The sequence below is a fragment of the Rhinolophus sinicus genome, chromosome 5 (genome assembly GCF_057876585.1).
Source record: "Rhinolophus sinicus isolate RSI-liver-muscle chromosome 5, RSI-T2T, whole genome shotgun sequence".
Taxonomy (NCBI): Eukaryota; Metazoa; Chordata; class Mammalia; order Chiroptera; family Rhinolophidae; genus Rhinolophus; species Rhinolophus sinicus.
This window is the reverse complement of record NC_142505.1, coordinates 8,438,341-8,462,717: the sequence shown is the minus strand read 5'-3', so window position 1 is coordinate 8,462,717 and position 24,377 is coordinate 8,438,341. Positions and strand designations below refer to the sequence as shown.

At 49.9% G+C, this 24,377-nt stretch overlaps 3 protein-coding genes across 5 annotated transcripts; 1 reads left to right on the top strand and 2 right to left on the bottom strand.

The window, feature by feature from the left end:
- Position 1: 1 nt before the first annotated feature.
- On the bottom strand, positions 2–16,574 carry PRSS45P (serine protease 45, pseudogene). 3 transcript variants are annotated; one of them, XM_088798198.1, is made up of 6 exons: positions 13,925–16,573; positions 11,795–11,821; positions 10,923–11,070; positions 10,128–10,402; positions 473–561; positions 2–207 (listed from the first exon to the last, which is right to left on the bottom strand). In XM_088798198.1, exons 1-6 carry the CDS (start codon positions 14,031–14,033, stop codon positions 88–90), a joined length of 768 nt encoding a protein of 255 aa, XP_088654324.1. In that variant the 5' UTR covers positions 14,034–16,573; the 3' UTR covers positions 2–87. The 3 variants fall into 3 exon arrangements, with proteins under 3 accessions (XP_088654324.1, XP_074168586.2, XP_074168585.2); XM_074312484.2 differs by lacking the exons at positions 2–207; positions 473–561 and adding exons at positions 8,334–8,817; positions 9,134–9,297 and having other exon boundaries at positions 13,925–16,571; XM_074312485.2 differs by having other exon boundaries at positions 159–561; positions 13,925–16,574.
- Positions 16,575–16,583: 9 nt separating this feature from the next.
- On the bottom strand, positions 16,584–20,082 carry LOC148758212 (serine protease 44-like). Its single transcript, XM_088798850.1, has 5 exons — positions 19,834–20,082; positions 19,255–19,421; positions 18,317–18,582; positions 17,391–17,554; positions 16,584–16,845 (listed from the first exon to the last, which is right to left on the bottom strand). The coding sequence occupies exons 1-5, from the start codon at positions 20,080–20,082 to the stop codon at positions 16,609–16,611; spliced, it is 1,083 nt and encodes a 360-aa protein (XP_088654976.1). The 3' UTR covers positions 16,584–16,608.
- A 1,958-nt stretch (positions 20,083–22,040) lies between these two features.
- On the top strand, positions 22,041–22,337 carry LOC109443527 (large ribosomal subunit protein eL37-like). Its single transcript, XM_088798200.1, has one exon. The coding sequence runs from the start codon at positions 22,041–22,043 to the stop codon at positions 22,335–22,337; it is 297 nt and encodes a 98-aa protein (XP_088654326.1).
- Positions 22,338–24,377: the final 2,040 nt, after the last annotated feature.

The window sequence follows — 24,377 nt, the reverse complement described above, 5'->3', positions numbered from 1 at the left end:
AGCTTGACATTGGCGGTGGGTAGGCAGACAGGCTGGATGAGGGGGGACCAGAACACAGGGTCCCTTAACTTCAGGAGGGCGATGTCATCAGATAGGAGGTTGTTGAAATCCTCGTGAATTGCGATGCGAGCAAGCGGGAGCTGAGTACCATTTTCCGGGAGGTGTTGGACACCCACCATCACGACGTAATCCTTGGGGTTCATGGATCTGCAGGGCCATGGGTAGGAGGCAGATTGCCAGCAATGAGGCCAAACGTTGTCGGAGAAACACAGGCTGAGCACAGAGCCACTCAGCCAGGCCCCTACTCCCAGAACCCCAGCTTCACCAGGGCCACCCAGGCCAGAAAGCAAAGCCCCAGGGGCCAGCTGGCCACCCTGACTGACCTCTGTAAGCAGTGTGCGGCCGTGAGTATCCACTGGTGGTGCACAAGGGAGCCGCTGCAGATGTACACACCTAGGAACAGGAGACTCACCTGCCAGGGCCACTTGCCAACCTCCACCAGCCGCCCCTTCACCACCTTACAGGAGACGCTGGTCTGACCACAGCCGTGGAACAATGGCTCTGAGGAAAAAGGTAGAGAAGGGGTCATGCCAGCCCCTGCAGACTCCCAGGAAGCACAGGCAACCCTCAGGCCCATATACAGCAGACCATGGAGGCAGAGGGACCCACCTTTCAGCCATCACAAGCAGCCACTGCCACACGCACACGTGGAAAGGGGCTTTTCCCACTGCCCGAAAATGGCAACCAAAGGCCCAGTGACAGCAGGTGCCCCACATTATAAAGAGAGCCCTCCAACAATAGGGACCAGACAATCCTTCCAGCGCTTTTTACCAGCCATCACCCCAGGATTCAGCCCTGTCCCTGGTTTACACAGCAGGTGGTTGGGGGAGTGAAAGAGAAGAGACAATCATCAGAGGGGTAAGCTGTCAGTCAAGGGGTAAGTGATGGGGACAGTGAGCCCGGTTGCTTGTCAGTGTAGCCAGAAAGCACTGGACAGTGATGTCACATTGTACAACTCCAGGGCCTGCCTTCACAGACCACCACCCCTGGAGGCGTGCTCTCTGTGACCATACAAGCAAGTGAGCAGAGATGCTTGTCACTTCCCTCTGGCCCCTCACTGGCCCCCAGAGCAGGAGTGAGAGGAGATGGGGCTGCACTGAACTGTTATGAAATTGAGATTTTTGAACTGGACCATCTTGGCTGGAACATCACTGAGAACAGGAAAGGGAGAACCTCTACAGCAAAGCTTGGGGACCAAGATTAAAGACAAATGAAATAGCCCGCTGTCAAGTTTGGGCTGACCAACAAGCTGTTCCTTGTGGTCATGGACCTCCTTACAGAGGCAAAGCTGGACATGTGTTTATACTGTCACAAGCTGGCATGGTTCCAGGAAGTCTGTTTCCCCCCGTCGCTCAGTATGCAATGGGAAGCAGAGCGTTGAGGACTCAGCAACAATAACCAAGTCTTGTCCTTGCCGTGGGGGGCAGGGGTCCATGGTGGCAGTGGAGGGGGGGGGGGGTACAACAATAAATGGACAAGGTTAATAACCTATGGTGACCCATACACTTTAGCAGAAATATTTGCTGAGCCCTGCGTCAGAGCAATCCCTCAGAGGGTCACAAGCCATTGATGTTTGGGATCATTCTCCCGTGTCCCAGGGCCCCTGGTCCTACCAGGTATAGATGGCCAGTTCCCTTGCAGGACATGTTTACCCTCCACCAGGGACCTCCCACTGGGATTCACGGGAACCTGCACAAGCCCCCGCATCTCCACGGAGCTGGGTCTTGCCTGGCCCTCTCACTGCTCCATTCTCACCCAGGTCCCTGTCCCACGGCTTGCTGTCCTGTTTTCTTTCTCCCCCAAGGCAGAGCCTCATTTCTGGCCCTTCAATATACTCTGGTGGCCATGCAGCTACCTTGCTTCACATTACAGTCTGCCGCAGTCCAGACTATTCCACTTTGGGAAGAAAGAGAGGGCTCCCAGAGGTTTGCCCTTTCCTTTCTCACACAGCTGAGGCCCCGCAGAGCCGGGGTCCTGCAAAATGAATGTCACCACTTAAAAGAAGTGACAGTTGTAGGGGCAGGAGTGGGCGTCACCTCTCAGCTCCACACCATCACGGGCTCCCCAGTCTCCGAGAACAGCACTGCTCAGAACTCATACCCAGGACAACGTCGACTGCAACCTCCCTCCCCAAAACCTCACACAGGATTTGCAGGATTCAGCCTGGAAGTGCCAGCACCACCTGCCAGCTCCGAGTACAGCAGCTGAATCTGGGGGGAGCCATGATGGATTATTTGGGGACATAAGGTGTTGCAGCTCAACCTTGCCATAGGCACAGTGTCACCATCCCATATACAGGGGACACTCAGTGGCTCAAACGGATTTCACTGCAGACTACCTCTAACCCCTTCTTGGAGTCCCAGAGTCAGAGCACTGACTTACAAGATGTACTCTGAAGTCACCGCCCACACTCACACATGGTGACAGGAAAACAGGTCTTGGTTCATGACCTGTCCCTATAAGGCCACAGCCCCTCATGCCCACATGATCAAAGGCACAGCAGGTAGCTATGTGAAGCAGTTCTCATCCTCACCACCCCGAAACATCACAGATGGCCAAGGGCAGGCAAAGCAGGACAGCATTCACCCACTCACTTACTCATTCAACAACGTACCAGTCCAGGAAGACAAGTCACACAGTGAGGAAAAAAGACAAAGTCCCTGAGTTGGGGGACACGTCCCTACTCACAGATACTGTGCCAGAGTGTTTTCTGCCAAACGGCAGAATAGACAGCTGGCAGGTGACGCGAACCAGTGTTGCCACCACAAGATTACATGTGGTCAGTTAGGGTGGGAGCTCAGAGATCTTCTGTCTCATGGGGCCCCAAACTTTTCACCTCCAAAGAGTCTACTAAAAACTGATATTGAATCCTGGCTCCACAGCCACTTAAGGTCTCTGGGCCTTGGTTTTCTATTATGAAATGGGGACATAAAGCCGTCTGAAACGTGCCTTATGTCGGGTGAGCAGTCACTCACACGTCACATTGTCATCACAAGGCCCGGTTCTCCTAGATGGTGTCTCCCAAACAAGCTCATCCGTTCCATGGAATAAAGCTCATCCATTATTCCCCAGTTTTTAATAAGGCTCTTCCCTCTTGTTCATGTCACCCTGCAAACTCGAGTGGTCTTGACACTGTCTGGGTCCCGGGCATGGCACACCATGCAGTCTGGTGAGGACGTGCCTGTCAGACGTGAGGACAGCTGCCATAGACACCCAGGCAAACAGAGCCCGCCTGCTCTTCTCCCATGTCCCCAAAGCCACACCTTTGACATAGAGTGGCTCACCAAATCTGGCAGAAGAAAGTGGAGATGTGAGGTCCTGGAGAGCTCCGGATCCACACGCCATGGCGAACAGGTGCCCAGCCCTCACTGACCCTCAGAACGCAATGTGGGGGCAGGGCGTCTCCAACGTGCTCGCATTCTAGAACTCATGGTTTGTTGGCTCAGGGTAGCAGGGGGTGCTGCCCCAGGGGTGGGGGCTCACCCAGCTGGGCAGCATCTGGGTGCTGAGAAGGAGACAGCGATCGCGGCAAGGCCCCACCAAGACAGGACGTGATGCTGCTGCCGGGCACCGCCCTAGGATGGTGCCCTGGTGCCTCGCCCTGAGACTGTGACAGCACCTGCTGCCTGGCCCAGGACAGTGCCTCCTGGGCTCAGCATGGGCCTTGGTGGTGTCCCTGTATGCCCAAGCCCTAGCCTGTGACAGCACCAGGTATCTGGCTTGTGACAATTCCTGGTGCCTGGCCTATAAGGCACCTCTAGTGCCCAGTCCACGCTGCTTTATGAAGCCCTTCTGATGGCCCCCCTGGAAGTGTGGGAACTGAGGCACAGAGAAGGGGACGGCCAGTTCCTGCTGTGGGTGATTGGGCTGGAGCTGGAGATTTCCTTTTTTCCCCCCCGCAGGTTCCGCATCTTCAAGAGAACAGCTTGTAGGTAGAGAGGGACCAGGTGTTTCAGGCCTGGGAAGGTGGCTTCCTGAGAGGAAGCAGCTTGCAGGCCTGGGTTTCCACGCAGAACAAATGACATCTTGGGACCTCTCCCCACCATTCCACTGAGACCCTCCCCAAGGATGCCACGCTCCTCACACTGTCCACGAGGACAGCTGACCCCTGCTCTACCCTGTCACCAGTGTGGGCAAGGACACGAGGTACAGAGGTTGTTCTCACACTGCAGGAGAGGTGGACTGGGGCCAACACCCGCGGAGAACTTTGGAGTCAGTCAGGAAAGCAGAAAAAGCGCCCAGCCCACAGCCTGCAGCTCCTCTCCTGGTGGCTGCCCTAGGAACGTCATGCGCATACTCGTATGCGGCAGGAAAGACAGACAGGGCAGCGCTGTTGGGTAGAGCCCCACCTGGAAGCTACGCCACTGCCACCAAGGGCAGGATGGATGCACAGAATCCTCAACAGCCGTGACAATGGGCACACAGTGGCTTGGTGACTCTCCTCATCACAGTGTCCAGTGAAAGAAGCCAGGCACAAAAAGGTTACAGTGCATGAAACTCAAAAACAGGCAAAACAAACTATTTTTCGGGTTACATGGTAGAAAATCAAGGAAATGATCATCCTTACCATCAGATTTCCTCTGGGGAGGGAGGGTGTGCAGAGAGAGAGAGCACAAAGAAAATCCGGAGACGAAAACCCCTATCTACTCTTCTGTCTTTGTGGAAAATAATACTTTGGGGAAACAAGCAATAATAAACCAGAGGACAATTGACTAAAAACACATACCCATTATCACCACCAATATGAATACAAAACAACTCCACTCTTAAAAGTCACAGATTCTTATATTGGGTAGGAAAACAAATCCACTCACATGCTACTTATTAAGAGATCCACCTAAAACAAAATGATATGAAGCAGTTAAAAGTAAAAAGATGGACAAAAAATATTAAGTATATGCAAGCAAAAATAGAAAAGGCAATGTTGATCTCTAAAAATGTGATTCAGGACAAAAGCTAAAACAGAAAAAGAAAAGTTATTTGATGTTGAAAAAAGATAAAAATCACAATGACCATGTAACATCATAGAGCCCTGCTCATCCATCACATAACATCAAACATATAAAGCAAAATCAGCCAGCGATACATGAGGAATGGAACACCTACAAAAACCGACCGCACACTAGACTACTAAGAAAACCACAATAACTTCCCTATAAGCTGAATGAGTTTGGGCCACGTTTTTTACCACGATGCACTGAAACAGGATTTAATAACAAGAGTAGACAAAACAAATTATTTGAAAAATTTTAAATAAACTTTGTTAACTTATTTTGAGGAAAAAGCATTCTATAAACTATTTAGAAAAATACTAATAATTAAAATAATGAATATAAAAAATCTTACTGGGTGTGTTCAAGGCAAATCCATAACCTTAAAGGTACTTATTATTGAAGAACAAAAATGAAGGTAAATGAATTAAATACTAAAATCAAGAAACTATGAAAGGTACAAAATACACCCAAGGAAAATCTGTAGGAAACGTGAACAGAATATAAAAGTATATCCTAATCAATCAGAACAGCAGAATTACGAATAAACTCAACGATCCAGATCTTTGAAAACACAAATATTAAATAGGACAAAAGGCATATTTTGTATTGCTAGATATTCCTCACCAAGATGGTAAAGTAGGCATGAACCTTGCACTCCTAACAACACAGCTTTTAAACGTAAAGCAAGAATTATCAGAACTTAAAGAAAAAATAGGAAAAGTCTTCATTCCCATGGCAAATCTCTCAGAAATCAGCGAATTATATATAGACATAAAATATCTGAATAACACAATCAACAAACTTTATCCAACCAGTTTATAGCTAGAACTCTTTGTTTGAAAACACACAACACTTTCATTTCAAACACACGTGAAACGTTCACTAACACTGACCAACTATGAGGCACAAATAAAACCTCAATCAATTCCAAAATGCAGAAATAATTAAGTTAATATTGTGATATAATTTTTAATAGAGAAAAAGGAGAAGCCTCTATCCCTCCCCCAAATTATCCATCAGGAAATGAAATAACACCCTTTTATGTGACGCAGGTTAAATAAGAAATATAGTGTGAAATTAAAAACATAGAAATGAAAGACAATGAGGTCAGTACATATCAAACCCTATGAAATATGGCCAAAGTGAGACTCAGAGGAAATTTTATGCAATTAAGTGAAAACCAAAGAAGTCTATAATGAAGAACTAAGCATAACCAAGAAGTTAGAAAAAGAACAGTAAATGCCCTAAAAGTAGACCGCTGGAATTACTACAGCTAAATTAGCTTTAATGAAATAAAATAAAAATAAGCAGATTTGATGAATAAAACCAAGTTAGTTTGTACCATTCAGGAGTTCCAAAGTAAGAGAAACTTCCAATCAAACAGGTTTAAAATTCCTACCTCCTCCCTTCAGTGGCGGCAGCCTCATCCTGAGTTGGTCCCCTTGTTGAAAAATGGTTGCCAACAGCCCACATCCTTCTGCTTCCTCATCCACATGCACAGAGACAGTGTGTCTGTCTGTCCTCTAACCATGCCTTATGGTGACTGTGATGACCCACCTGAGGTCAGGGGGCTGGGGCACTGGCCCATGCTAACTGGTCGTGCCTGTGAGCCACCCGTCCTGGGAGCTACGAGTGTGACCGCTTCCTTCTAAAGAACACGAGCAGCATGGCAGAGGGTAGGGGCCGCTGAGCAGGACCTGGGGTAATTTGAGGGAAGGACGGATTCCATAAAGCTAACCAAGAAAAGTACACCAGATGATTTTTTGAAACCACCTATGAAATAGACCAAACTTTGGCGATTCTGATCTTTAATAATTAAGAAAAGAGAGAGCGTTCACATATAAATAATACTAGAAATAATAAAGGGCCATAGATTCAAATATTATACATCAATTTGAAATCTAACATCTAAGCTAAATTAAGTGATTTTTCTACACTAAAACTTTAACACAAAAAAAGGTGGGGAAACCCAATTAGGCCAATAACTATAAAAGATATTTTTTAAATAGCCAAAGATTGGTTCCCTAAAACAGGCAGATTTGATGAATAAAACCAGGTCCAGCGAGTTTTATGCGCAGTCTACCAAACCTAAGGAACAGATAATGCTGGTGTTACATGCATCGCCCTAGGGCACAGGAAGGTACTAGAAAGTGTCTCAACATGTTTTAAGAGGCTAGCATAACAATGACACCAAACTTGAACAAAGGGTGGAGAAAAATTGGAAAATTGTAAGCCACTCCAACGTTGGGGCAAAAATTCTAAACAAAACACCAGGAAATTTGAATCCACAGTGTGTTACAGGATTCACCTAAGATATCTATTATGATCTGGTGATGTACTTCACTACGTGAACAAATTAAATAAGAAAAAGCATATCGTTAGCTTAATAGCTCACTAGTGGGTCACCAGGGCCCAAAACAGTACCTGCACAGAAGACTCCCAGTAAATATCGGTGGAATGGACAAAAGACTGTCTCCTTTCACTGTCCTGCCCTCCGCCCGCCCCCAGGAAGACAGCTGTGGAAATGCCTTGGAGGGTGTCCTCCCCCCCCACCCCCCCCACAGGAGTGTATTCCTGGCTGCACGGCCCCAATGCCAACAAGTCAGAAACCACTTAGACACTGGTGCTGGTTAAATAACATCCATCACAGAACACAAGCAGGAATGTTAGATGATGCATCGCTCTAGGTACCGACATACAAAGGTTTTCAAGGCACAAAATTTGTTTAAATGTAGGTCATTAATAATACTCATATGGGATCCCATTTATTTAAATTCATAAGTGTATTTTATTTAAGGATGCTAATGATGATTCCTTCTGGAGAAGGGAGCAGCACGGGTAGTGGGGGTGGGTAAGGGGGGAATCTTTACATGGATTTCTGAATTTTATTCATAAATTATGATGTATTCAGGTATCACTTATAATTTTAAAAAAAGTTAAAGAAAAAACATAGAAGTGAACATGTAATACTTTTGTAATCGAGATTTTTAAATGCCATTAAGAAACTGAAAGCTGATTTTGGAGCACTGTATGTGGGTCCTTCCTTCTGTTAGCCTATAGGGAGTGTTTCAATTGCTCCCTACAACACTTCCACTTTACAGATGAGGAAACTGAGGCCTCAAGCCCAGGCCCTTTCCCTGTGCCCCAGCACTAGTAATATAGCAAAAACCATCAGCCCCCACTCTGGGGAACCATCTGGCAGAGTTAATTCCAGGAGACCCTGCCCTCCCACCTACCCCCAACCCCCACAGCCACCCAGAAAAGAGAACAGAGCCAGCTCACATTTGCACAAATTTAATCCCTGCTATTCTGCTATTCCAGAGCCCTTCTAGGCCACACTTCCCTTCTCCTGGACACCCAAGGCCATTCATCCACCGCATTCCTCCCCACTGGGATGCCAAAGCAGGACCCAGTCTCCCAGGCACCTCCCTGTCCCCACCCTGACTCTTGTGAAATATGGACACATGACCTTGGTCTAACCTTGATGGGGCCCCATTCAGCAGAGGCAAAGCAGGAAGAAGAGGGGAGATCAGGCGCCCACCTGGGGCTGCAGCAGCCAGGACAGGAGTAGCAGCCAGGAGGAGGAGCAGGGGCCTGACAGAGCCCCACTGCTCATTTGCTGCTTGATCCAATTGCTGTATTTGGTGACACGGGTGTACACACCTGGATTCTGTACTTTGGCACAGGCCTTTTCCCAGGACAACACCCCAGCCAGAATCCATCTGTCCTCGACTTCACAAGCCAATGGACCCCCAGAATCCCCCTAGGCAAAGAGAGAGGAGTAACGGAGGGTCCAGCTGGGACCCGGAATGCCCACCCTCTGAGTTCCACTTAGAAGAGTCTTTCACTCCTTGAGGATGTCACTACCTGGGGGCCTCCTTCAGGTCCTCAGTTGGGGACCTTGCCCCAGAATATCAGGCAAAATCAAAGTCACGGGAGAAGAAAGATGGTAGCAAGGTACTGCCTGGTGTTGGAGACAAGGAGGGAAGCCACGCAAACCCCTCCCCAGGGAACTGCCTCCCAAACCTGGGAGCCGTTCCCAACAGAAGGGGAGCTGCCAGAACCTTCCCGAAACTCACATAACACAAGTTTTCGCCATAGTTGGTGGCACAGATCATGTCCCCCAGGACAAGGGGGACCATGCGAGGGATGAGGGACTTCTTGCGGTAAATCCGGTCACACCTCTTGTTGTCCATGATAAACACCTCGGCCTCCTGCAGCTCTGGGGTCAGTGTGGAGTTGGCTGTGGAGGGGCCCAGTGGGGTGAGCAGTGACTCCTCATTCCACTCAGCCCTGGCCTCTTCCTGTGTCTTGTCACCTCCATCCTTCAGACTCAGCCGCACCCCGTCACGCCTCCACCCCCTCCTTCACTCAGCCCTTCCCCCTGCCGTGTGGACCATGTCTGGCAAGCCCCTCATCCCCTAAGGCTGTGTTTCAGGACCCCTTTTTCTGGGGGAGCTTTTGCTTCTGAACCAAGCAGGCCAAAATCCAAGTTGCAATAGAAACGCTCACAAATGGAGACGCCCACCACAAACTGCCGCCCTCCGCTGCACTGGCCGTGCCCTTTGCCACCTGAGTAATACTCTCTCCTCCCTCGGGCAGTTCAAGCAGATCAGCCACTGAAAACTCATCCCAGATCCCTCCTGGTTTGATCTCAAGATCACCTGACAAGGTCTCTGCCTCTTTCCCTGTCAGCCTGCACCCCACCCACACTCCCTGCAGGCAGGACATGTGTCCCCAAGGCCAAGGGTTCCTTCCGCGTGTGGAAGATGCTTGAAGTCTGTGGCATGAATAGATAAGTGAGTGAATTTATGAATCCCTGACTCTGAGCTTTTGGGAGGCAAATGATCACGTGTAGCCCAGGCATGGCTAGACCTGCATGAGGTGCCCTCAGCAAGCACAAACAGTGGTTCCCATGTGAGCGGCAGTCCTAACGCATCCAACAACCACAGGCAGAGGTTACAGCAGGAGCTTCCTGAGAGGCACCCTGAGGGGGGTCCAGCAGGCGAGGCCCCAGAAAAAGAACAGACTGTACCCTCTGTGCTACCCTCCCCCCCATCCCATCCTGCTCACCTGAGAAGCGCTGCTTAACCTGGCCCCAGCCGGTCACCCAGCACTGCGTCCCAACCTTCAGGTTATAGGTGGGCTCCGGGAGGCAGATGGGCTGCACGTACTTGCTGAAGACGACAGGAGTATGAAGCAGGAGGAGGGCGACATCACCCATGGTGAAAGTCCGGCCCCAGTACTTGGGGTGCATGATGATGTCCCTCACGGGGATCGAGACGGCTTCTGTGGGGTCCATGGGCTTCAGCTTGGAGGTGCCGAGAATCACCGAGTACTCTTTGGTGCTACAGGGGACACAGAACCCCACCTGGTAGATGTCAGAACCCCAAGCAGCATGACGCTCCAACCTCGACCAAGGACCCTCCCCCCCAGCAGACATCCTACCTGATTTGCTCTGCTTGCTGTCTCTTGCTAATCCAGCCTGGGGGCCCTTGGGGTCAGAGATAGGACTGCCTCCCCATTCATCATTCAAGTTGATTCAGGGTGGCCTGGTCTATGTGTTGTGTATGCAGGTGTGTAGGTGTTGGTCTACATGTATGTTCTTGTGCATGTGCAGGGTGGGGGCTTTATACTGGGTTTGTCTGTTGTCCTGTGTAGGGTACAGTCTTCATTTTTTGGTCTCCTGCCCTAGCTCCGTCCCTGGCCCCTGTGAGATCCTGAGTATGACTCCCCTGTTCGGGGCATCCCTTCCCACTCTCCCTGCCTCCCCCACTTCCACTTTGTTCCACAGGGGAAATGAGGCGGCTAGGCTGGGCCCATGGCAGTCCTGAGTCTCCAGGCCCTGGACACGTGGGCCACACTCACCCTTGGATGCAGTGGGCAGCAGTCACCACCCAGCTGGAGTCAATGAGGGCCCCTCCACACACGTGCTCATTCTCTAGTCGGAGGCTCACCTCCCAGGGCCAATGGCGGGTCACGTCCAAATCCTCCGACCACCAGGGTTTCCCACAAGCTTCAGGGACAAGCACGTCAGGGAGACACAGTGCACACATAGAGGAGGATAAGAATGAATGAAACCAAGATGCCCGTGGGGCAACTGGCACAACGCTCTAAACTCCAGGGCTTTGTCACATTTCAAAGAAGGGGAGACCCGAGGGGGAGAGAAGGGCAGTGATCTGCCCAAAGGCACTGAGCTAGGCAGAAAATGACAGTGACAGAGATAAAAAAGCATCAATAGAGACATCACAGGAGGGGGGAGAGAGATACTGAGATAACAGAAAACAATCAACACAGAACCTCAACACAAGGGACAGACAGAAGGAGCCCCGGAATAAGAAATGTATTTTCCTGTGTCTCAAGTAAGTCCCTAGGCCATGTTCCTGAAAGGCTATAATGCTGGCTGAGTATCCCAGATGCCCACACTGCTCAGAGTGCAGAAAAGCTCCAGACTTGGGTGTCAGAAGTCTCACACAGACCATTCCAGAAAGAGCCCAGCCTGGAGCCGGCAGAGGCGCCCTGCTCACAGCTTATACTCTTAGTGTGCACAGCGTCCAACAATCAAGTTGTGCAACTAGACGAATGAATGGAGATGCAGACAGCATAAATAAAATATCAGCCAACATTTACGCTAAACTCCTGCTTCCTACACTCCCAGAAACACCGTCTATGTGACCCTCTTCAGAACATACCCTCCCAGGAGCCGAGACTTTCATACAGCAGCGGCTCACCTTACTCACCTGGTTTGGTGCTGTCTTCTTTGTAACCTGGAGAAAAGGTGGACAGAGATGAACCAAGAGGTCATGACAGGATAACAGTGAAGAGGTTTATTGTCATTAATAAGTTCATTCATTCATTCACCAAATATTTTCTAATCTCCCACTCCCAGAGCTGGTGAGGACAGAGGTATGTCAGACAGATACACGCTGTATCTGCCCTTGAGAAACATGCTGTCCAGCAGGGGAGAAAAAAGTAAACCCACAATGACCTACGTGACATCAATGCAGGAACAAGACCACAGGTGGCAGGTGAGCCCAGAAGAAGTAGTGGACAGAGAGGCCTCTGAGAAGACAGGATATTGTGCCAGCTCTTAAGGGTGAGAGGGCAAAACAGAAATGAGAAGTGACAATGACATTCCTTGCAAAAGAAACATCGTGGTGCATGCCTGAGGCTCCGGAGGATAAAGGGCAAGGCCTGTGATGGCCAGAAATGATGCCAGGGGAGTAGAGTCAGGGGTCAATCACGAGGGACCTCGTAAGCCAGGCCGAGAAGCCAAGGTGAGACCTTCTGAGAGGAAGGAGGCCAGTGGAGGAGTGACAAGATCAGGCTTGTATTGTGACGGCAGCGTGGAGAATAGATAGGAAGGTGACAAGACTGAAGGCCGGGAGAGCCCGCTGGAGCCTCTGCAGAAACCAGGCAAGTCATGAGGTTTGAATGAGGAAGTGGCAGTGAGAACAACATGGCGAACTGGAGGTAGGACTGAGGAAGATGGCCGAGTCTAGGATGACCCCCTCCACACCGCCCCATGTCTGCATTTAGAGACGAGTGGCCTCTACCCACTCAGTCAGAAAACAGAGTAAGAGAACACCGTTTGCAGGAAGATGAAGGCCTCAACTTCAGTTCCCAGGAAGCTGAGATGTTTCTAGGTCATTCAGATGGGAATCGTCCAGTAGGTGGATGCATGTCCAGAGAGGTCGTTTGGTGAGGCAGCATCACATAAATGGCAGCTCAGTGCCCCAGGCCACGCGAGTTCACCCAGGGAGCGTGAAGAGGAGACCCAGACAGCACCTTAGGGAACACCAATACGTCAGGGATGAACAGAGCCTAGGTGGCTGGGAGGGACACAAGGGAAGAGCAAGGGCGTTACCGTGAAGCAGAGGAGAAGCAGAGGTACTAGAGAAAGTGAAAGGAGACAGTGATAGAAAGGTCAGGGACAGTAAGGCAGGGACGTACCAAGAACGGGCCCATGACTAAGTGAGGAGTGAAGAAGCACTGGAAAGAAGCATGAAGTGAAAACTCTTACCCTGAGAAATCTGGCGGTGAGGGTCAAGAGGCAGGACAAACGCACAGCAGACAGCGAGGACAGGATAAAGGGCTATGAGAGGGTGGCGGAGGGAGCACACACAGGGAGGACGTGTAGTTCACACCTGGGAACAGGCTGACCTTCAACAGGAGGCTTGTCTCCCGCTCCTCAAGAAATAGGTGAGGATGGTGTTGAGTAGTCAGGTTTGGAGGGGCCCCTGGGGGCTGGAGGGAGTCAGGGAGACAGCGCCAAGGGTGCTGAGGGCCCACTGGTGAACAAAGCAGCTGCTAGGAAGGCACACTGGGTTTGAATAGAGGGTCTGAGAAGGTGAATTTTGGAATATTCTTCAAGTAGATGGAGCCCACCAATCTCTCTGGGCCGGAGCACATCTCCAGTGAGGTCTCCAGCGGCGGTGCCCAGCGGCCTGCGAGGACAGAGCCTGGAGCGGAGGGTAGAGTGCAGAGGCCTAAGGCTGCTGGCAAGAGCGTGGCTGGGGTCCTAAGAAACATATCCACACTGACAGCAGAAGGAAGTGGCTGACCGGCTAGAAGAAAAGCCAGGGGTGCCCAGGAGGCTGCGGGGCAGGTGGTGCCTGCAGGAGGAAGCCAGAAGTGGGCAGGGGGTTGGTACCCCTGGAACAGCCCTGGTGAGATCCTGGGAGGGGGAAGTAGAGGAGAGGTGACTGTAGGTGGGTGGGTCACAGAGTCCCAGATGGCCAGAAAGGACAGCCACCCCCCTGGGACCAGTCCTTGTCTGTGCCTGGAATGCGGTTTGCGGGGTGAGGAAGAGGAAGGAAGCGGGTGGGGGAAAAGGCAGGAGAACAGCCGCTATGGAGACACAGCCTCACCCGAGTTCAGCAGTGGCGGCAGCAGCAGGAAGAGCAGAAGGCTGCAGTTCAGGCCCCAGGACCTCAAGGCTGCAGGGCCAGCACTGAGGCGGGACAGCGGGGCGGCCATGAGGCCCAGGACGTGCCACCTGGTGGCTGCAGAGACGTGAAAGTACCCGGATGCATGAAGGCCCCACTAGCACGTGACCTGACGGAGATCGAGGCACGTGATGGCCCCTCCAGCGCCTGAATACGGGCGGAGCACGTGACGGCGCCCCTGAAGCGGTGAACGCTTTCCTGTGCCCCCACCTCCTGTCTGCTTCTGGAAGATGACCTTGGAGCCCTGGGTCTGTGATTGCCTCCACTGCGGCCAGCACCAGGAAAGCACCCCTAGTGCCTTAAATGGGTGACAGTGCCCCCAGAACCAGGACAGTGAAAGCACACCTACATCCCTGGACAAGTGATGGCACCTTGTCACCCAGCCTCTGACTATACCCTGGGTCCCCTGAGCTTGGCGTGTTGGAGAGTTGCACAATTTATATTGATTTGAGAATCTGGAAAGCTGTAGAAAGCACAAGAGAAGAACAATAAAGTTGGGGAATCAGGGAAGATGTCTTAGAGAAAGTGACATTTGAGCTGGATCTAAGACTTGAACAAGGAGTCTGGGAGTCAAGAAAGGAAAGGCATTCCTCCTCTTCTGCAGACCACCAACCGGATGGTGCAACTGAGAGAGATCCCGGAGTTCGCCAGGCCCCTGGCGTTCACAGGGCATTTCTGCAGAAGGCTGCCGTCGTTGGATCTGCTGTGGTGGCCGAGATTGGGAGATGACCAAGATTCCTGTTTCTCTTATCCAATGTGTGTGTGTGTGTGAGGTGGGAGGGGTCCCAGCTCTGGGGACCACATTCCCTAGCCTGGCATCTACAGGGCTTCACATGAGTTGCCACCAATAGGAGGTGAGTGGAGGTGGGGTGTACTTGGCAAGGCAGTCAAGAGGAGGAGGTCTGCTGTACTCATGCACAGCAGTGGTTTTCCAAGCATGGTCTCCAGAGCAGCACCAGCAAAATCAGGCCACTTATTAGAGATGTACCTGCTCAGGCCCCACCCCAGACCTACAGGATCAGAAACTCTGGGAATGGAACCAGAGATCCATATTTTAACAAGCCCTCCAGACAATTCTGATACAGATAAAGCATCACCACAGAGTTAAGTGGAGCCGTAAGAAGAAAAGCTACCTGCTAACCAAGAACACTTAGTTGGGATGTTATAGGAACAAGAAGTTAAATTAATGTTGTTAACCCACGGCTATTCAGTGGCTTCTTAAAGCATCTAGTTCGATACTTATTAATAGACTGGTTTTGATGTAAGCTCTCGGTCTCTCAACCCCAGCCTTCCTCGGACAACACATGGGACGGACACAGACTGCCCCCTGTAACCCACGGATAACTGGGAGCTACAACCGTGACCCCTGGGAGGGCAGGGGACAGAAGATGGGGAGGGAGTTGACCAGCAGCTACAGAGAGACACCCTGGGACACTCGGCCCTGGAATGAGGATGAAGAACTGATCCTAATACAGTGAATCTCTCTTGCTCTCCTCCCTGGGGGATGCCAGCCTTTGCTAAAAAAGTTGGGGGTGGTGGGGTAGCAGAGTTGTGAGCAGAAAGTAAAAGCAACAGAAGAGGAGAAATATTTCTCATGCCCCAACTTCACACATTCTCTCAGTTCCAGTTTCTCTTGATCCTCTATTCTGAGCTACAGAGGCTGTTAAATTAGGCTACAAAGCTCCTGGCAGACATGCTGATGACTGTAACAGGAGCACAAGGAGCACGACCCAGCTGGCTAAAACCATCCCTAGGACTCACATAGGAGCAGGTGGGGACTCACGTTTCCCTCTAGGGCTTAATAAGAACCATATATTGCTGCTAAAATAAATGGAAAACTAGTTGTCTACCGAATATGTAATATGCAACCCCACAGCGTCCAGGAGAGCAGAGCTTCAGAACACACAAGCGACGCTCAAAGCATTTTATTCAGCTGACATCAGAAATCTCCACACTCCTTACTGCCTCAACACAACTTGGGGTGAGCCTGGATGTGGCCACCAGACCACTGAGGAAAGGGGTTCCAAGACTGGGTTGACCCAGGAGGGTTCATGTGGCAAAAGATGGCCACTCACAGAAGGATCCACACTGGGGTGCAGGGGAACTTCTTCCCACCCCAGACAACTGAGTCAGGTGGAAACCCCGGGTCTCACACCACAGCAGGGACCGGGCAACACCTCGTCCGCTTACTCTGGACAATCACCACGCTGACTGGTCTGACAAAGTGTCAGGTGAGAGCCTGAAACCACCCAGGTCTAATGCTGTTCACCACTGATGACATCTGGTCTTTGGTAGACGTTCTCCAAGATGTCCATGAGGGACCATCTCCACCTGGCAGGTCAGCTGGCCCTCTGGCTGGGATGGTTTCCCCCCTCCATCCGGGCAGGTCGAGTACAACCAAGGTGTGGGTGTGGCCAAGGCAGGTGACTGGAGCACCAGGCTGGGACACTTTGGGGGCTCCAGTCTTGCTTCTACTCTCTATTGTGTGGATCTCCACAGGGTCGGTGGGTTCCAACCGGAATGTGAGGGAAGAGCACTGAGGAGTGGGAGGTGGGAGGAGAGGCCTAGTGCGAGACTCAGAACAGGAGGGGAGTGGGCCGCGGTGATCACGGAGCTGCCAGGATGCCCAGGGGCAGCACCAGACACAGGGGTAGGAGGAGGAAGCCTGCTGAGTCCTGAGAAGAAGCCTGACTCATGAGATCAGTGATCCAGTCCTTGTAGACACTAACTTCTGTATAAATACCAGGATAATTTCTGTGACCACAGCCAATGCCCCAGCTCACAATCCCCACCTGGACCCACGTCTCATTATATTCACAGACCAGGGGTCCCCCAGAATCTCCCTAGAGAAAAAGAAAGAAACAGGAATGGAAGAGGATCAACAGCAGAACAGGCCAGCACTGCAAGGCACTGTGGAGGGGGGCACACATGGGGCTGCCCCAGGCACCCACCAGGCCCAGGATTCTGTGAATGAGATTTCAACGTTGAAAATTTTTAACGAGCAAATTTTGCATACATACTCCAAAAATTATGTACAGAAAATATTGAATATAAACAAAGTGTACAAAGTTTGAGATAATAATGAATAAAGCCCTTACCTGAGTACATTGCCTATCACATAGAGAGGGTTCAAAACATGTGACCTGGTATTTCCTGCCTGAATCCTCCCTCCTCCCTGTCCCCCGCCAGGCAGCATCAGCTCCTCTACTGAAGGACAGGGTCAGGACAGCCAGGAAGAGCCTTGGCAGCTTGTCCCATCAAATCCCTTTAATCTGAATAAAGGGTGACTGGAACGGCAGGCAGATGATACAGACCCTACTGCCTGTGGATGAGGACCCTTTGAGGTGACAACCAAAACGCAGAGATGGCAAAGGGCCCATGAACTGACCTGGCAGGCATCCTTTCCTAGGGCACTGTAACCACAGACAGTCCCTTTCTTGACCATGGTACGTATACTATCCAACTTTTTCTTGAGTATCTCATTACATTCCTCATAGCGGATAATGCTTAGCTCAGCCTCCTGAAGCACCTCTGGAACATTACCTTTAGAATCTGTAAAGATCATTTAGGAGTAGGTGGGTCTGCTTACTGTGCTGAGACAGGAGCCCCTGGCAGCCACTCTGGGTCTCAATACAGTGTGTTCATACACAAACACCCTCTTAGAGCAGTGGGTACTGTCCCCACTTGACATTGGAGGAAATAAGACCCAAAGTTGACATGAGGAGACTAGCAGGTAAGAAGTGAAGGAAGAACAGATCAGGACGGGAAGAGGCGAGGCCTTACCAACCTGAGAAATCAAAACCAAGTATCTGTCACTGCGTATCATTAGTAATAGTGACAGGTGTCCTGTGCAGCAGTAAAGTGTCTTTGCTTTACAGCAGTATCATAGACTCTAGGACAGGAAGTGCCCCGAAGGTACCAAATCCAGCCTCTCCAGGATAGGAGGCCCTACAGTTTCACCAAGAGGCGTTCTCTGGCCTCTTCTCATTCACAGAAAATGCCCTATCCACCAACACAAGTACTTCCAGTTTGGAAAAGCTCAGATTAGCAGACAGATCAACACCCCACGAGCTAAAATCTACCCTAGAAAGAACTCCCCCTTGCTTGTCACCCTTGCCCCTAGGGCCTGACATACCAATAGAAATTTGCAACACCATCAATTACTCCCCAGTAGCATCTTCTCCACCCTCTTCCCTTACTCACTTACTAGAAAACTGCCTCCCTGTCTCTCCCTTTAGCTTCCAAGCAAACCCCCAGCACCAGGCAGCCTCTTCCCTGACCCGAGTTTATTACAGTCTTGCTTCCCAGTCTCACCTTTTTCATGCAGTTTTCCCCATCCAGTCACCCAGCACTCCGTACCAGCTTGCACCTCAAAGGCCTTCTGAGGGAAGCACACAGGCTGGATGTGTGAGGAGTACTTCACAGGGAACTCGAGCAGAGCCAAAGCAATGTCATTTTCGATTGTTCCAAAGGGACTGTAATCTTGGTGGATAACGATGTCTTCAACTGGGACCCTGACTGCCGTTGAGGAGGTGTGCTTCACGTTAACGTCTCCTACCTTCACCGTGTAGTCCAAATGGCTGCAGAGAGATCCTAGAGGGTCGATCTTCCCCTTCCATATGTTCCCGGTTCTTCCCAACCTGGTCCTATCTCCAAAGCCAGCCATCAGCCACTTCCTTCCCTCCAAACCACATCCCTTCCCTGGACCCCTGGCTACTCTATCCTTGGTTCTCAAAGCTTGGTCCCTGGATGAACAGCATTAATATCCGCTGGGAACTTGTCACATGGTTCCCACTCCTGACCTACTGAATCAGAAACTCTGGGGGTTTGGGGACAGGCAATCTGTGTTTTAACCAGCTCTGCAGTTGTTTCCAGGCTCTTTCAAGTTTGAAACCACTGATTTAGCCAAATTACTATGACACTCCTACTACTACACTACATTCCCTTAAATAGTCCCCCTTGCAAATCTCTGCCTACACACTGTCTCCCAACCGGCATCTTTCCCACTTCTTACCACTTGATGAAGGCTAATCAGCACAGGCTTAAAAGAAGTGGCTTTGAACCTGATTTGGGATCTTGACTTTCCAGGCTATCGAGGGCTTTAACATCACCTACCTCTGACTGCAACCTGAAGAAGAGGAACTGTGACCCCCTTTTCCAGATGAGGATGAGAAAACTCAGGGAGGGGACAGGACTGGCTCCGGGTCACATGGCCTGATCAGGAGCCCAAGCCCAGAGTCTCGAACACTCACCCATATATGCAGTGGGCCGCCGTCAGCACCCACCGATTGCCAATGAGGGAGCCTCCACACACGTGCTCATCATTGATCTGCAGGCTCACCTGCCAGGGCCACTTCTTCTCCGAAGCCGGCCTTCCCCCAACTATCCTCAGACTCCGACGGCCACATCCTGGAGCAGGTCAATGAAGGGAGGGGACCGAGAAAGGAAAGCCACTGACACCACCACCATCAGAGCCAGATAACCCTCAGAATCCTCAGAGCAAGGCCATGGGCCCTCAGACACCCAGAGCAGGTCTGTTTCCCCTAAGACTCCACAGAGAATGGTCATCTCAGATCTCAAGGGCAGAGTTGGGTCCACTCAGACCCCCCACCCCAGGAAAAACTCGTGTCCCCCTGAGGCCCTCCTCCCCCAAGGCAGGGTCCCAACGCCCTCAGACCTGGCCAGCTCTCTGTGGCAGGGCCTGGCCCAGAAACATCACCTGAGGAAACCTGTGGTGTTCCTCCAGCCTTTGCTGCTGCGGGTGTCTGTGGAGCTGCCCAAGCCTTGTAGGAATCAGAGTCACCTGCGGTGAACGCCACCAAATGGGATACCGCAGTCACGCGGGATTCGGGGGCTGCAGAGGGTCCTGGAACCCCCGCAGGGGGCGGCTTCCACAGGTTCGGCCCAGGGTCCTCAAGGCCGCCAACTGAGTGGGTTGGAGACGGTGAAGGCAGCGCCGACCCACCCCGCGCCCCCTCCCCTCCCGCCCGGGCCTCACGGAACCGGGGCTGAAGGAACACGAGCCAGATAAGCAGGCCCAGGCAGCGGCCACCGCTGCGGGAGCGGCCCAGGGACGCCATGGGCACCGACAAGTGGTGTCAGCCCTCTCGGGCGCCCCCTCGCGGGGGCTCCCGCCCCTGCCCTGGTGTTGGCAGGAAACAGGGGTCTCATAGGCAACTGGGGTCATTGAGGGTCAGGGCGTGTGTGGGACTAGGCCGCGGGAGTCCTGACTCAAGTGAGTCTTCTTTCTTCCAGCTCTGCATGGACTCGTTAATGGGTCCGATCCCAGGCACTCAACGTCCCCTGGCCTAGGGTTCTGGCCACAGAGACTGGCAGCCACCTCAGGTGTTTACACAAATGACTCCACCACTCCCTGCTGCTTTTCTCAGCATTTCCCTCCCCTACTTATTTGCAATAGAAATTTAAACTCCTTTAGGTAAATGTTGCACTTACCATTTCTAACCACTGCCATAGATAATAGTGCTACCTTTGTAAAAAAGCAACACTCACATGAAAAGAGCCATTAGCGAAATGCAAATTAAAACTACAATGAGATAAGCACTGCACACCTAACAGACTGGCTAAAATTAAAGTGAGTGACAACACCAAACACTGACAGGAATATAGAAATAATGGATCACTCATACATTGTGGTAGGAATGCAAAATATTACAACCTCTCTGGAAAACAGATTGGCAGTTTCTAAAAAAATAAAATATGCAATTACCATACAACCCAGCAATTGCACTCCCAGGCATTTATCCCATAAAAATAAACATTTATGTACACACACATACACACACACACTGTACAAATGTTTATAGTAGATAAATTCATAATACAGTAGTCTCCCCTTATCCACGGTTTCGCTTTCCGTGGTTTCGGTTACCCACGGTCAACTGCAGTCCAAAAATATTAAATGGAAAATTCCAGAAATAAACAATTCTTAAGTTTTAAATTTCCCTCCATTCTGAGTAGCGTGATGAAATCTCATACCATCTTGCTCTGTCCTGCCAGGGATGGAATCATCCCTTAGTCCAGTGTATCCACGCTGTATATGCTACCCATTCATTAGTCACTTAGTAGCTGTCTCAGTTATCAGATCCACTGTCGTAGTGTTGCAGTGCTTGTGTTCAAGTTACTCTTATTTTATTTAATAATGGCCCCAAAGCACAAGAGTAATGATGCCAAAGAGAAGCCATAAAGTGCTTCCTTTAAGTGAAAAGGCGAGCACATTACAAGATATTTTGAGAGAGAAACCACATTCATATAACTGTTTATAGTATATTGTTACAATTGTTCTACTATATTATTAGTTATCGTTGTTCATCTCTTGCTGTGTCTAATATATAAATTGAACTATCATAGGTATGTATGTATAGAAGAAAACAGTACAGTTTACCCTCCAAAAACACAGGGGTTAGGGATGCCAACCCCCTCACAGTCGAAAATCCATCTGTACCTTTTGACTCACAAAAAAACTTAACTACTGTTGACCAGAAGCCTTACTGATGACATAAACAGTCTATTAACACATATTTTGTATATGCTTTATATAATGTATTTGTACAATGAAGTAAACTGGAGGAAAGAAAATGTTATTAAGAAAATCACAAAGAGAAAATACATTTACAGTACTGTACATATTTATTGAAAAAAATCCACATATAGGTGGACCTGTGCAGTTCAAACCCATATTCTTCAAGGGTCACTGTATATATAGCGTTCAGTACTATCGTGGTTTCAGCCATCCACTGGGGGTCTAGCAATGCATTCCCCAAGAATAAGGGGGAATTACTATAGCCAACATCTGGAAGCAACCTTGCAGTAGACAGAATAATGGCCTCCCCAAAATGTCCACATTCTAATCCCTGGAACATGTGAATATATTACCTTACATGGCAAAAGGAATGTAATTAAATAAATAAAAAATCTTGGGGGGGGGGACAGATTACATACATAAAAGTGGTCACAGAGCTTTGCAGTTCCTCCTATCAAGAGATGAAGTCAGGTTTTTGGTCTCGGTGGCAGAAGCGCGATGACGAAGGGCATGTCATCATTGGGAAAGCGTCGCAATAAGACGCACACGTTATGCCACCGCTGTGGCTCTAAGGCCTACCACCTTCAGAAGTCTACCTGTGGCAAGTGTGGCCACCCTGCCAAGCGGATGAGAAAGTATAACTGGAGCGCTACTAAGGCTAAAAGACGAAATACCCCTGGGACTGGTCGGATGAGGCACCTAAAAATTGTACACAGCAGACTCAGGCATGGATTCCGTGAAGGAACAGCACCTAAACCCAAGAGGGCAGCTGTTGCAGCATCCAGTTGCTCTTAAGGATTTCAACGATTAGTTGCGCAATATATGTTTTTATTTTAAAATAAAAATAAAAAATAAAAAGAGATGAAGTCAGGGGCAGCCAGTTGGCTCAGTCGGTTAGAGTGCGGTGCTCATAACACCCAGGTCACTGGTTCAATTCCCACATGGGCCAGTGAGCTGCACCCTCGACAACTAGATTGAAAAAAAAACAACTTGACTTGGAGCTGATGGTCCTGGAAAACATAGTGTTCCCCAATATTCCCCAATAAAAATCAAAATGAAACGAGATGAAGTCAGGCTGTGGTAAAAGCAGCCTTGTCAACTGGGCTACGTGAGCTGGCAAATCCCATGAGCTGGCAAAACCCACGGTACTATGGTGAATAAAAATGTTAGAAGATGTCTCTGCTATGTCCTACTTAGAGAGATGCCTACAATTATGGAGCAAGACCACACTGTCTGCAGCAAAGAAACTGTTCGTTATTTGAAAAGCAACTCCTGACACATTACTGAACCCTAAAAACAAATTAAATGTCAGACCCTGGGGGATATTAAGTGACAAAGGCCAGCACCTCCTATCATAAGGTGGGTATTTAGCCAGAATCACCAAGTCATAAATGCGGCTGGACAAAGCAACTCATCTCTCAATGGAAGTAATACCTTTGGGATTAGATCATGGCAGGTCTGGAATACACAAGTAAGTTGTATAAAGCAATGGCTAGACCCCCATGTCACTTACTTGTATTGAATTGAAGTTTCTCCCTATGTTCACACCCATAGGGACTGTCCTATAACCAGCTAAGGGTGGAACCCATTCAGGGGTGGCCCTGAAAGACAGTGATGAAGGGAAATCCTGTGCATAAAGCTTCAAACAATATACCTGGTCACCATCTTGGTGTAAAAGTAGAAGTTGCCTGAGTAAGCATATATATGGACTCCTGAGCAGTGATAAATGGCTTATCTGGTTGGTCTGGGTCTTAGAGAGACAAAAATTTCAAGACCTGGGGAAGAAGCATGTGAACAGACCTACGGGAGTGGGAACAAAGTGTGCGGCTTTTTCTATTGGTGCCAATACCCACCAATGAGCACCCAGTGCAGGGGAGGCACTCAATCACCAAGTGGATGAGACAGCCCCTCCAGTAGAGGCCAGCTAACTTCTGTCCTTGTCAACGTCCCTGCTCACACACTGTGCCCATGAACAGAGTAGCTGTGTAGGCAGGATTGGAGGTCATTCATTCACCCAGTGAAACTACATGAGCTCCCTCTTACCAAAGCTGATGTAGCTACTATTGCTGCAGAATGTCCAGTCTGTCAGCATCACAGACCAATGCCAACCCCTTGATATGCCACATCCCTGAAGGAGAACAACCAGCTATTTGATGGCAAGATAATTGCATCACCCTCCATCCACCCTGGAGAGCCAGAAATTCATCCTTACTGGGATTAATAGATATTCTAAATGTGTGTGTGTGTGTGTGTGTGTGTGTGTGTGTGTAGCATTGTCTGCCTGTAATGCCTTTGCCAGCACCACTACTATTTGACTCATGTAGAGTCTGATTTATCCTCATGGGATCCTGTCCTTAGGCCTAGGGACCTGCTTTTTGGTAAAGAAGGTGCAACCGTAGGCACATGACTACAGGATCCACTGGACCTATCAGAAACTTCCTAAGACAGAAACCGGAGGCCTGATTAAATATTGGAATGGCCTCTATATTACTTTTCTCTGCCCTGTCACAAATAATCACAAACGTAATGGCTTAAAACAACACTCATTTGTTATCTCACAGTTCTGTGGGCCAGGAGTCCAGGCACAGCTTAGCTGGGTCTTCTGTAAGGCTGCAAGCAAGGTGTCAGCCAGGGCCAGGCTCTCATCCATCCAGAGATGTGAATGCAGAAGGGTTTGCTTCCAAGCTCAATCACCTGTTGCCCGAATTCATTTCCTGTGGCTGTAGGACTCACAGTAGCTTGCTTCTTCAAAGCTAACAAGGAGAGCAAGACACACAGAGTGAGTCTGCTAGCAAAATTACACCTTGCAATCTAATCTCAGGGGTGACGTCCCAC

What these genes read in the sequence shown, in the direction of transcription:
- PRSS45P (XM_074312484.2), bottom strand. Translation starts at nt 14,033, where the DNA reads ATGGCCGCCCCGCTGTCCCGCCTCAGTGCTGGCCCTGCAGCCTTGAGG. An exon ending in GCCGCCACTGCTGAACTCGG is followed by an intron (nt 11,822 to 13,924) that starts GTGAGGCTGTGT and finishes CCTTTTCTCCAG; the next exon opens with GTTACAAAGAAGACAGCACC. An exon ending in AGAAGACAGCACCAAACCAG is followed by an intron (nt 11,071 to 11,794) that starts GTGAGTAAGGTG and finishes TTGTCCCTGAAG; the next exon opens with CTTGTGGGAAACCCTGGTGG.
- LOC148758212 (XM_088798850.1), bottom strand. Translation starts at nt 20,082, where the DNA reads ATGGCGTCCCTGGGCCGCTCCCGCAGCGGTGGCCGCTGCCTGGGCCTG. An exon ending in CCGAATCCCGCGTGACTGCG is followed by an intron (nt 19,422 to 19,833) that starts GTATCCCATTTG and finishes TCCCTTCATTGA; the next exon opens with CCTGCTCCAGGATGTGGCCG. An exon ending in GCGGCCCACTGCATATATGG is followed by an intron (nt 18,583 to 19,254) that starts GTGAGTGTTCGA and finishes ATCTCTCTGCAG; the next exon opens with CCATTTGGACTACACGGTGA.
- LOC109443527 (XM_088798200.1), top strand. Translation starts at nt 22,041, where the DNA reads ATGACGAAGGGCATGTCATCATTGGGAAAGCGTCGCAATAAGACGCAC.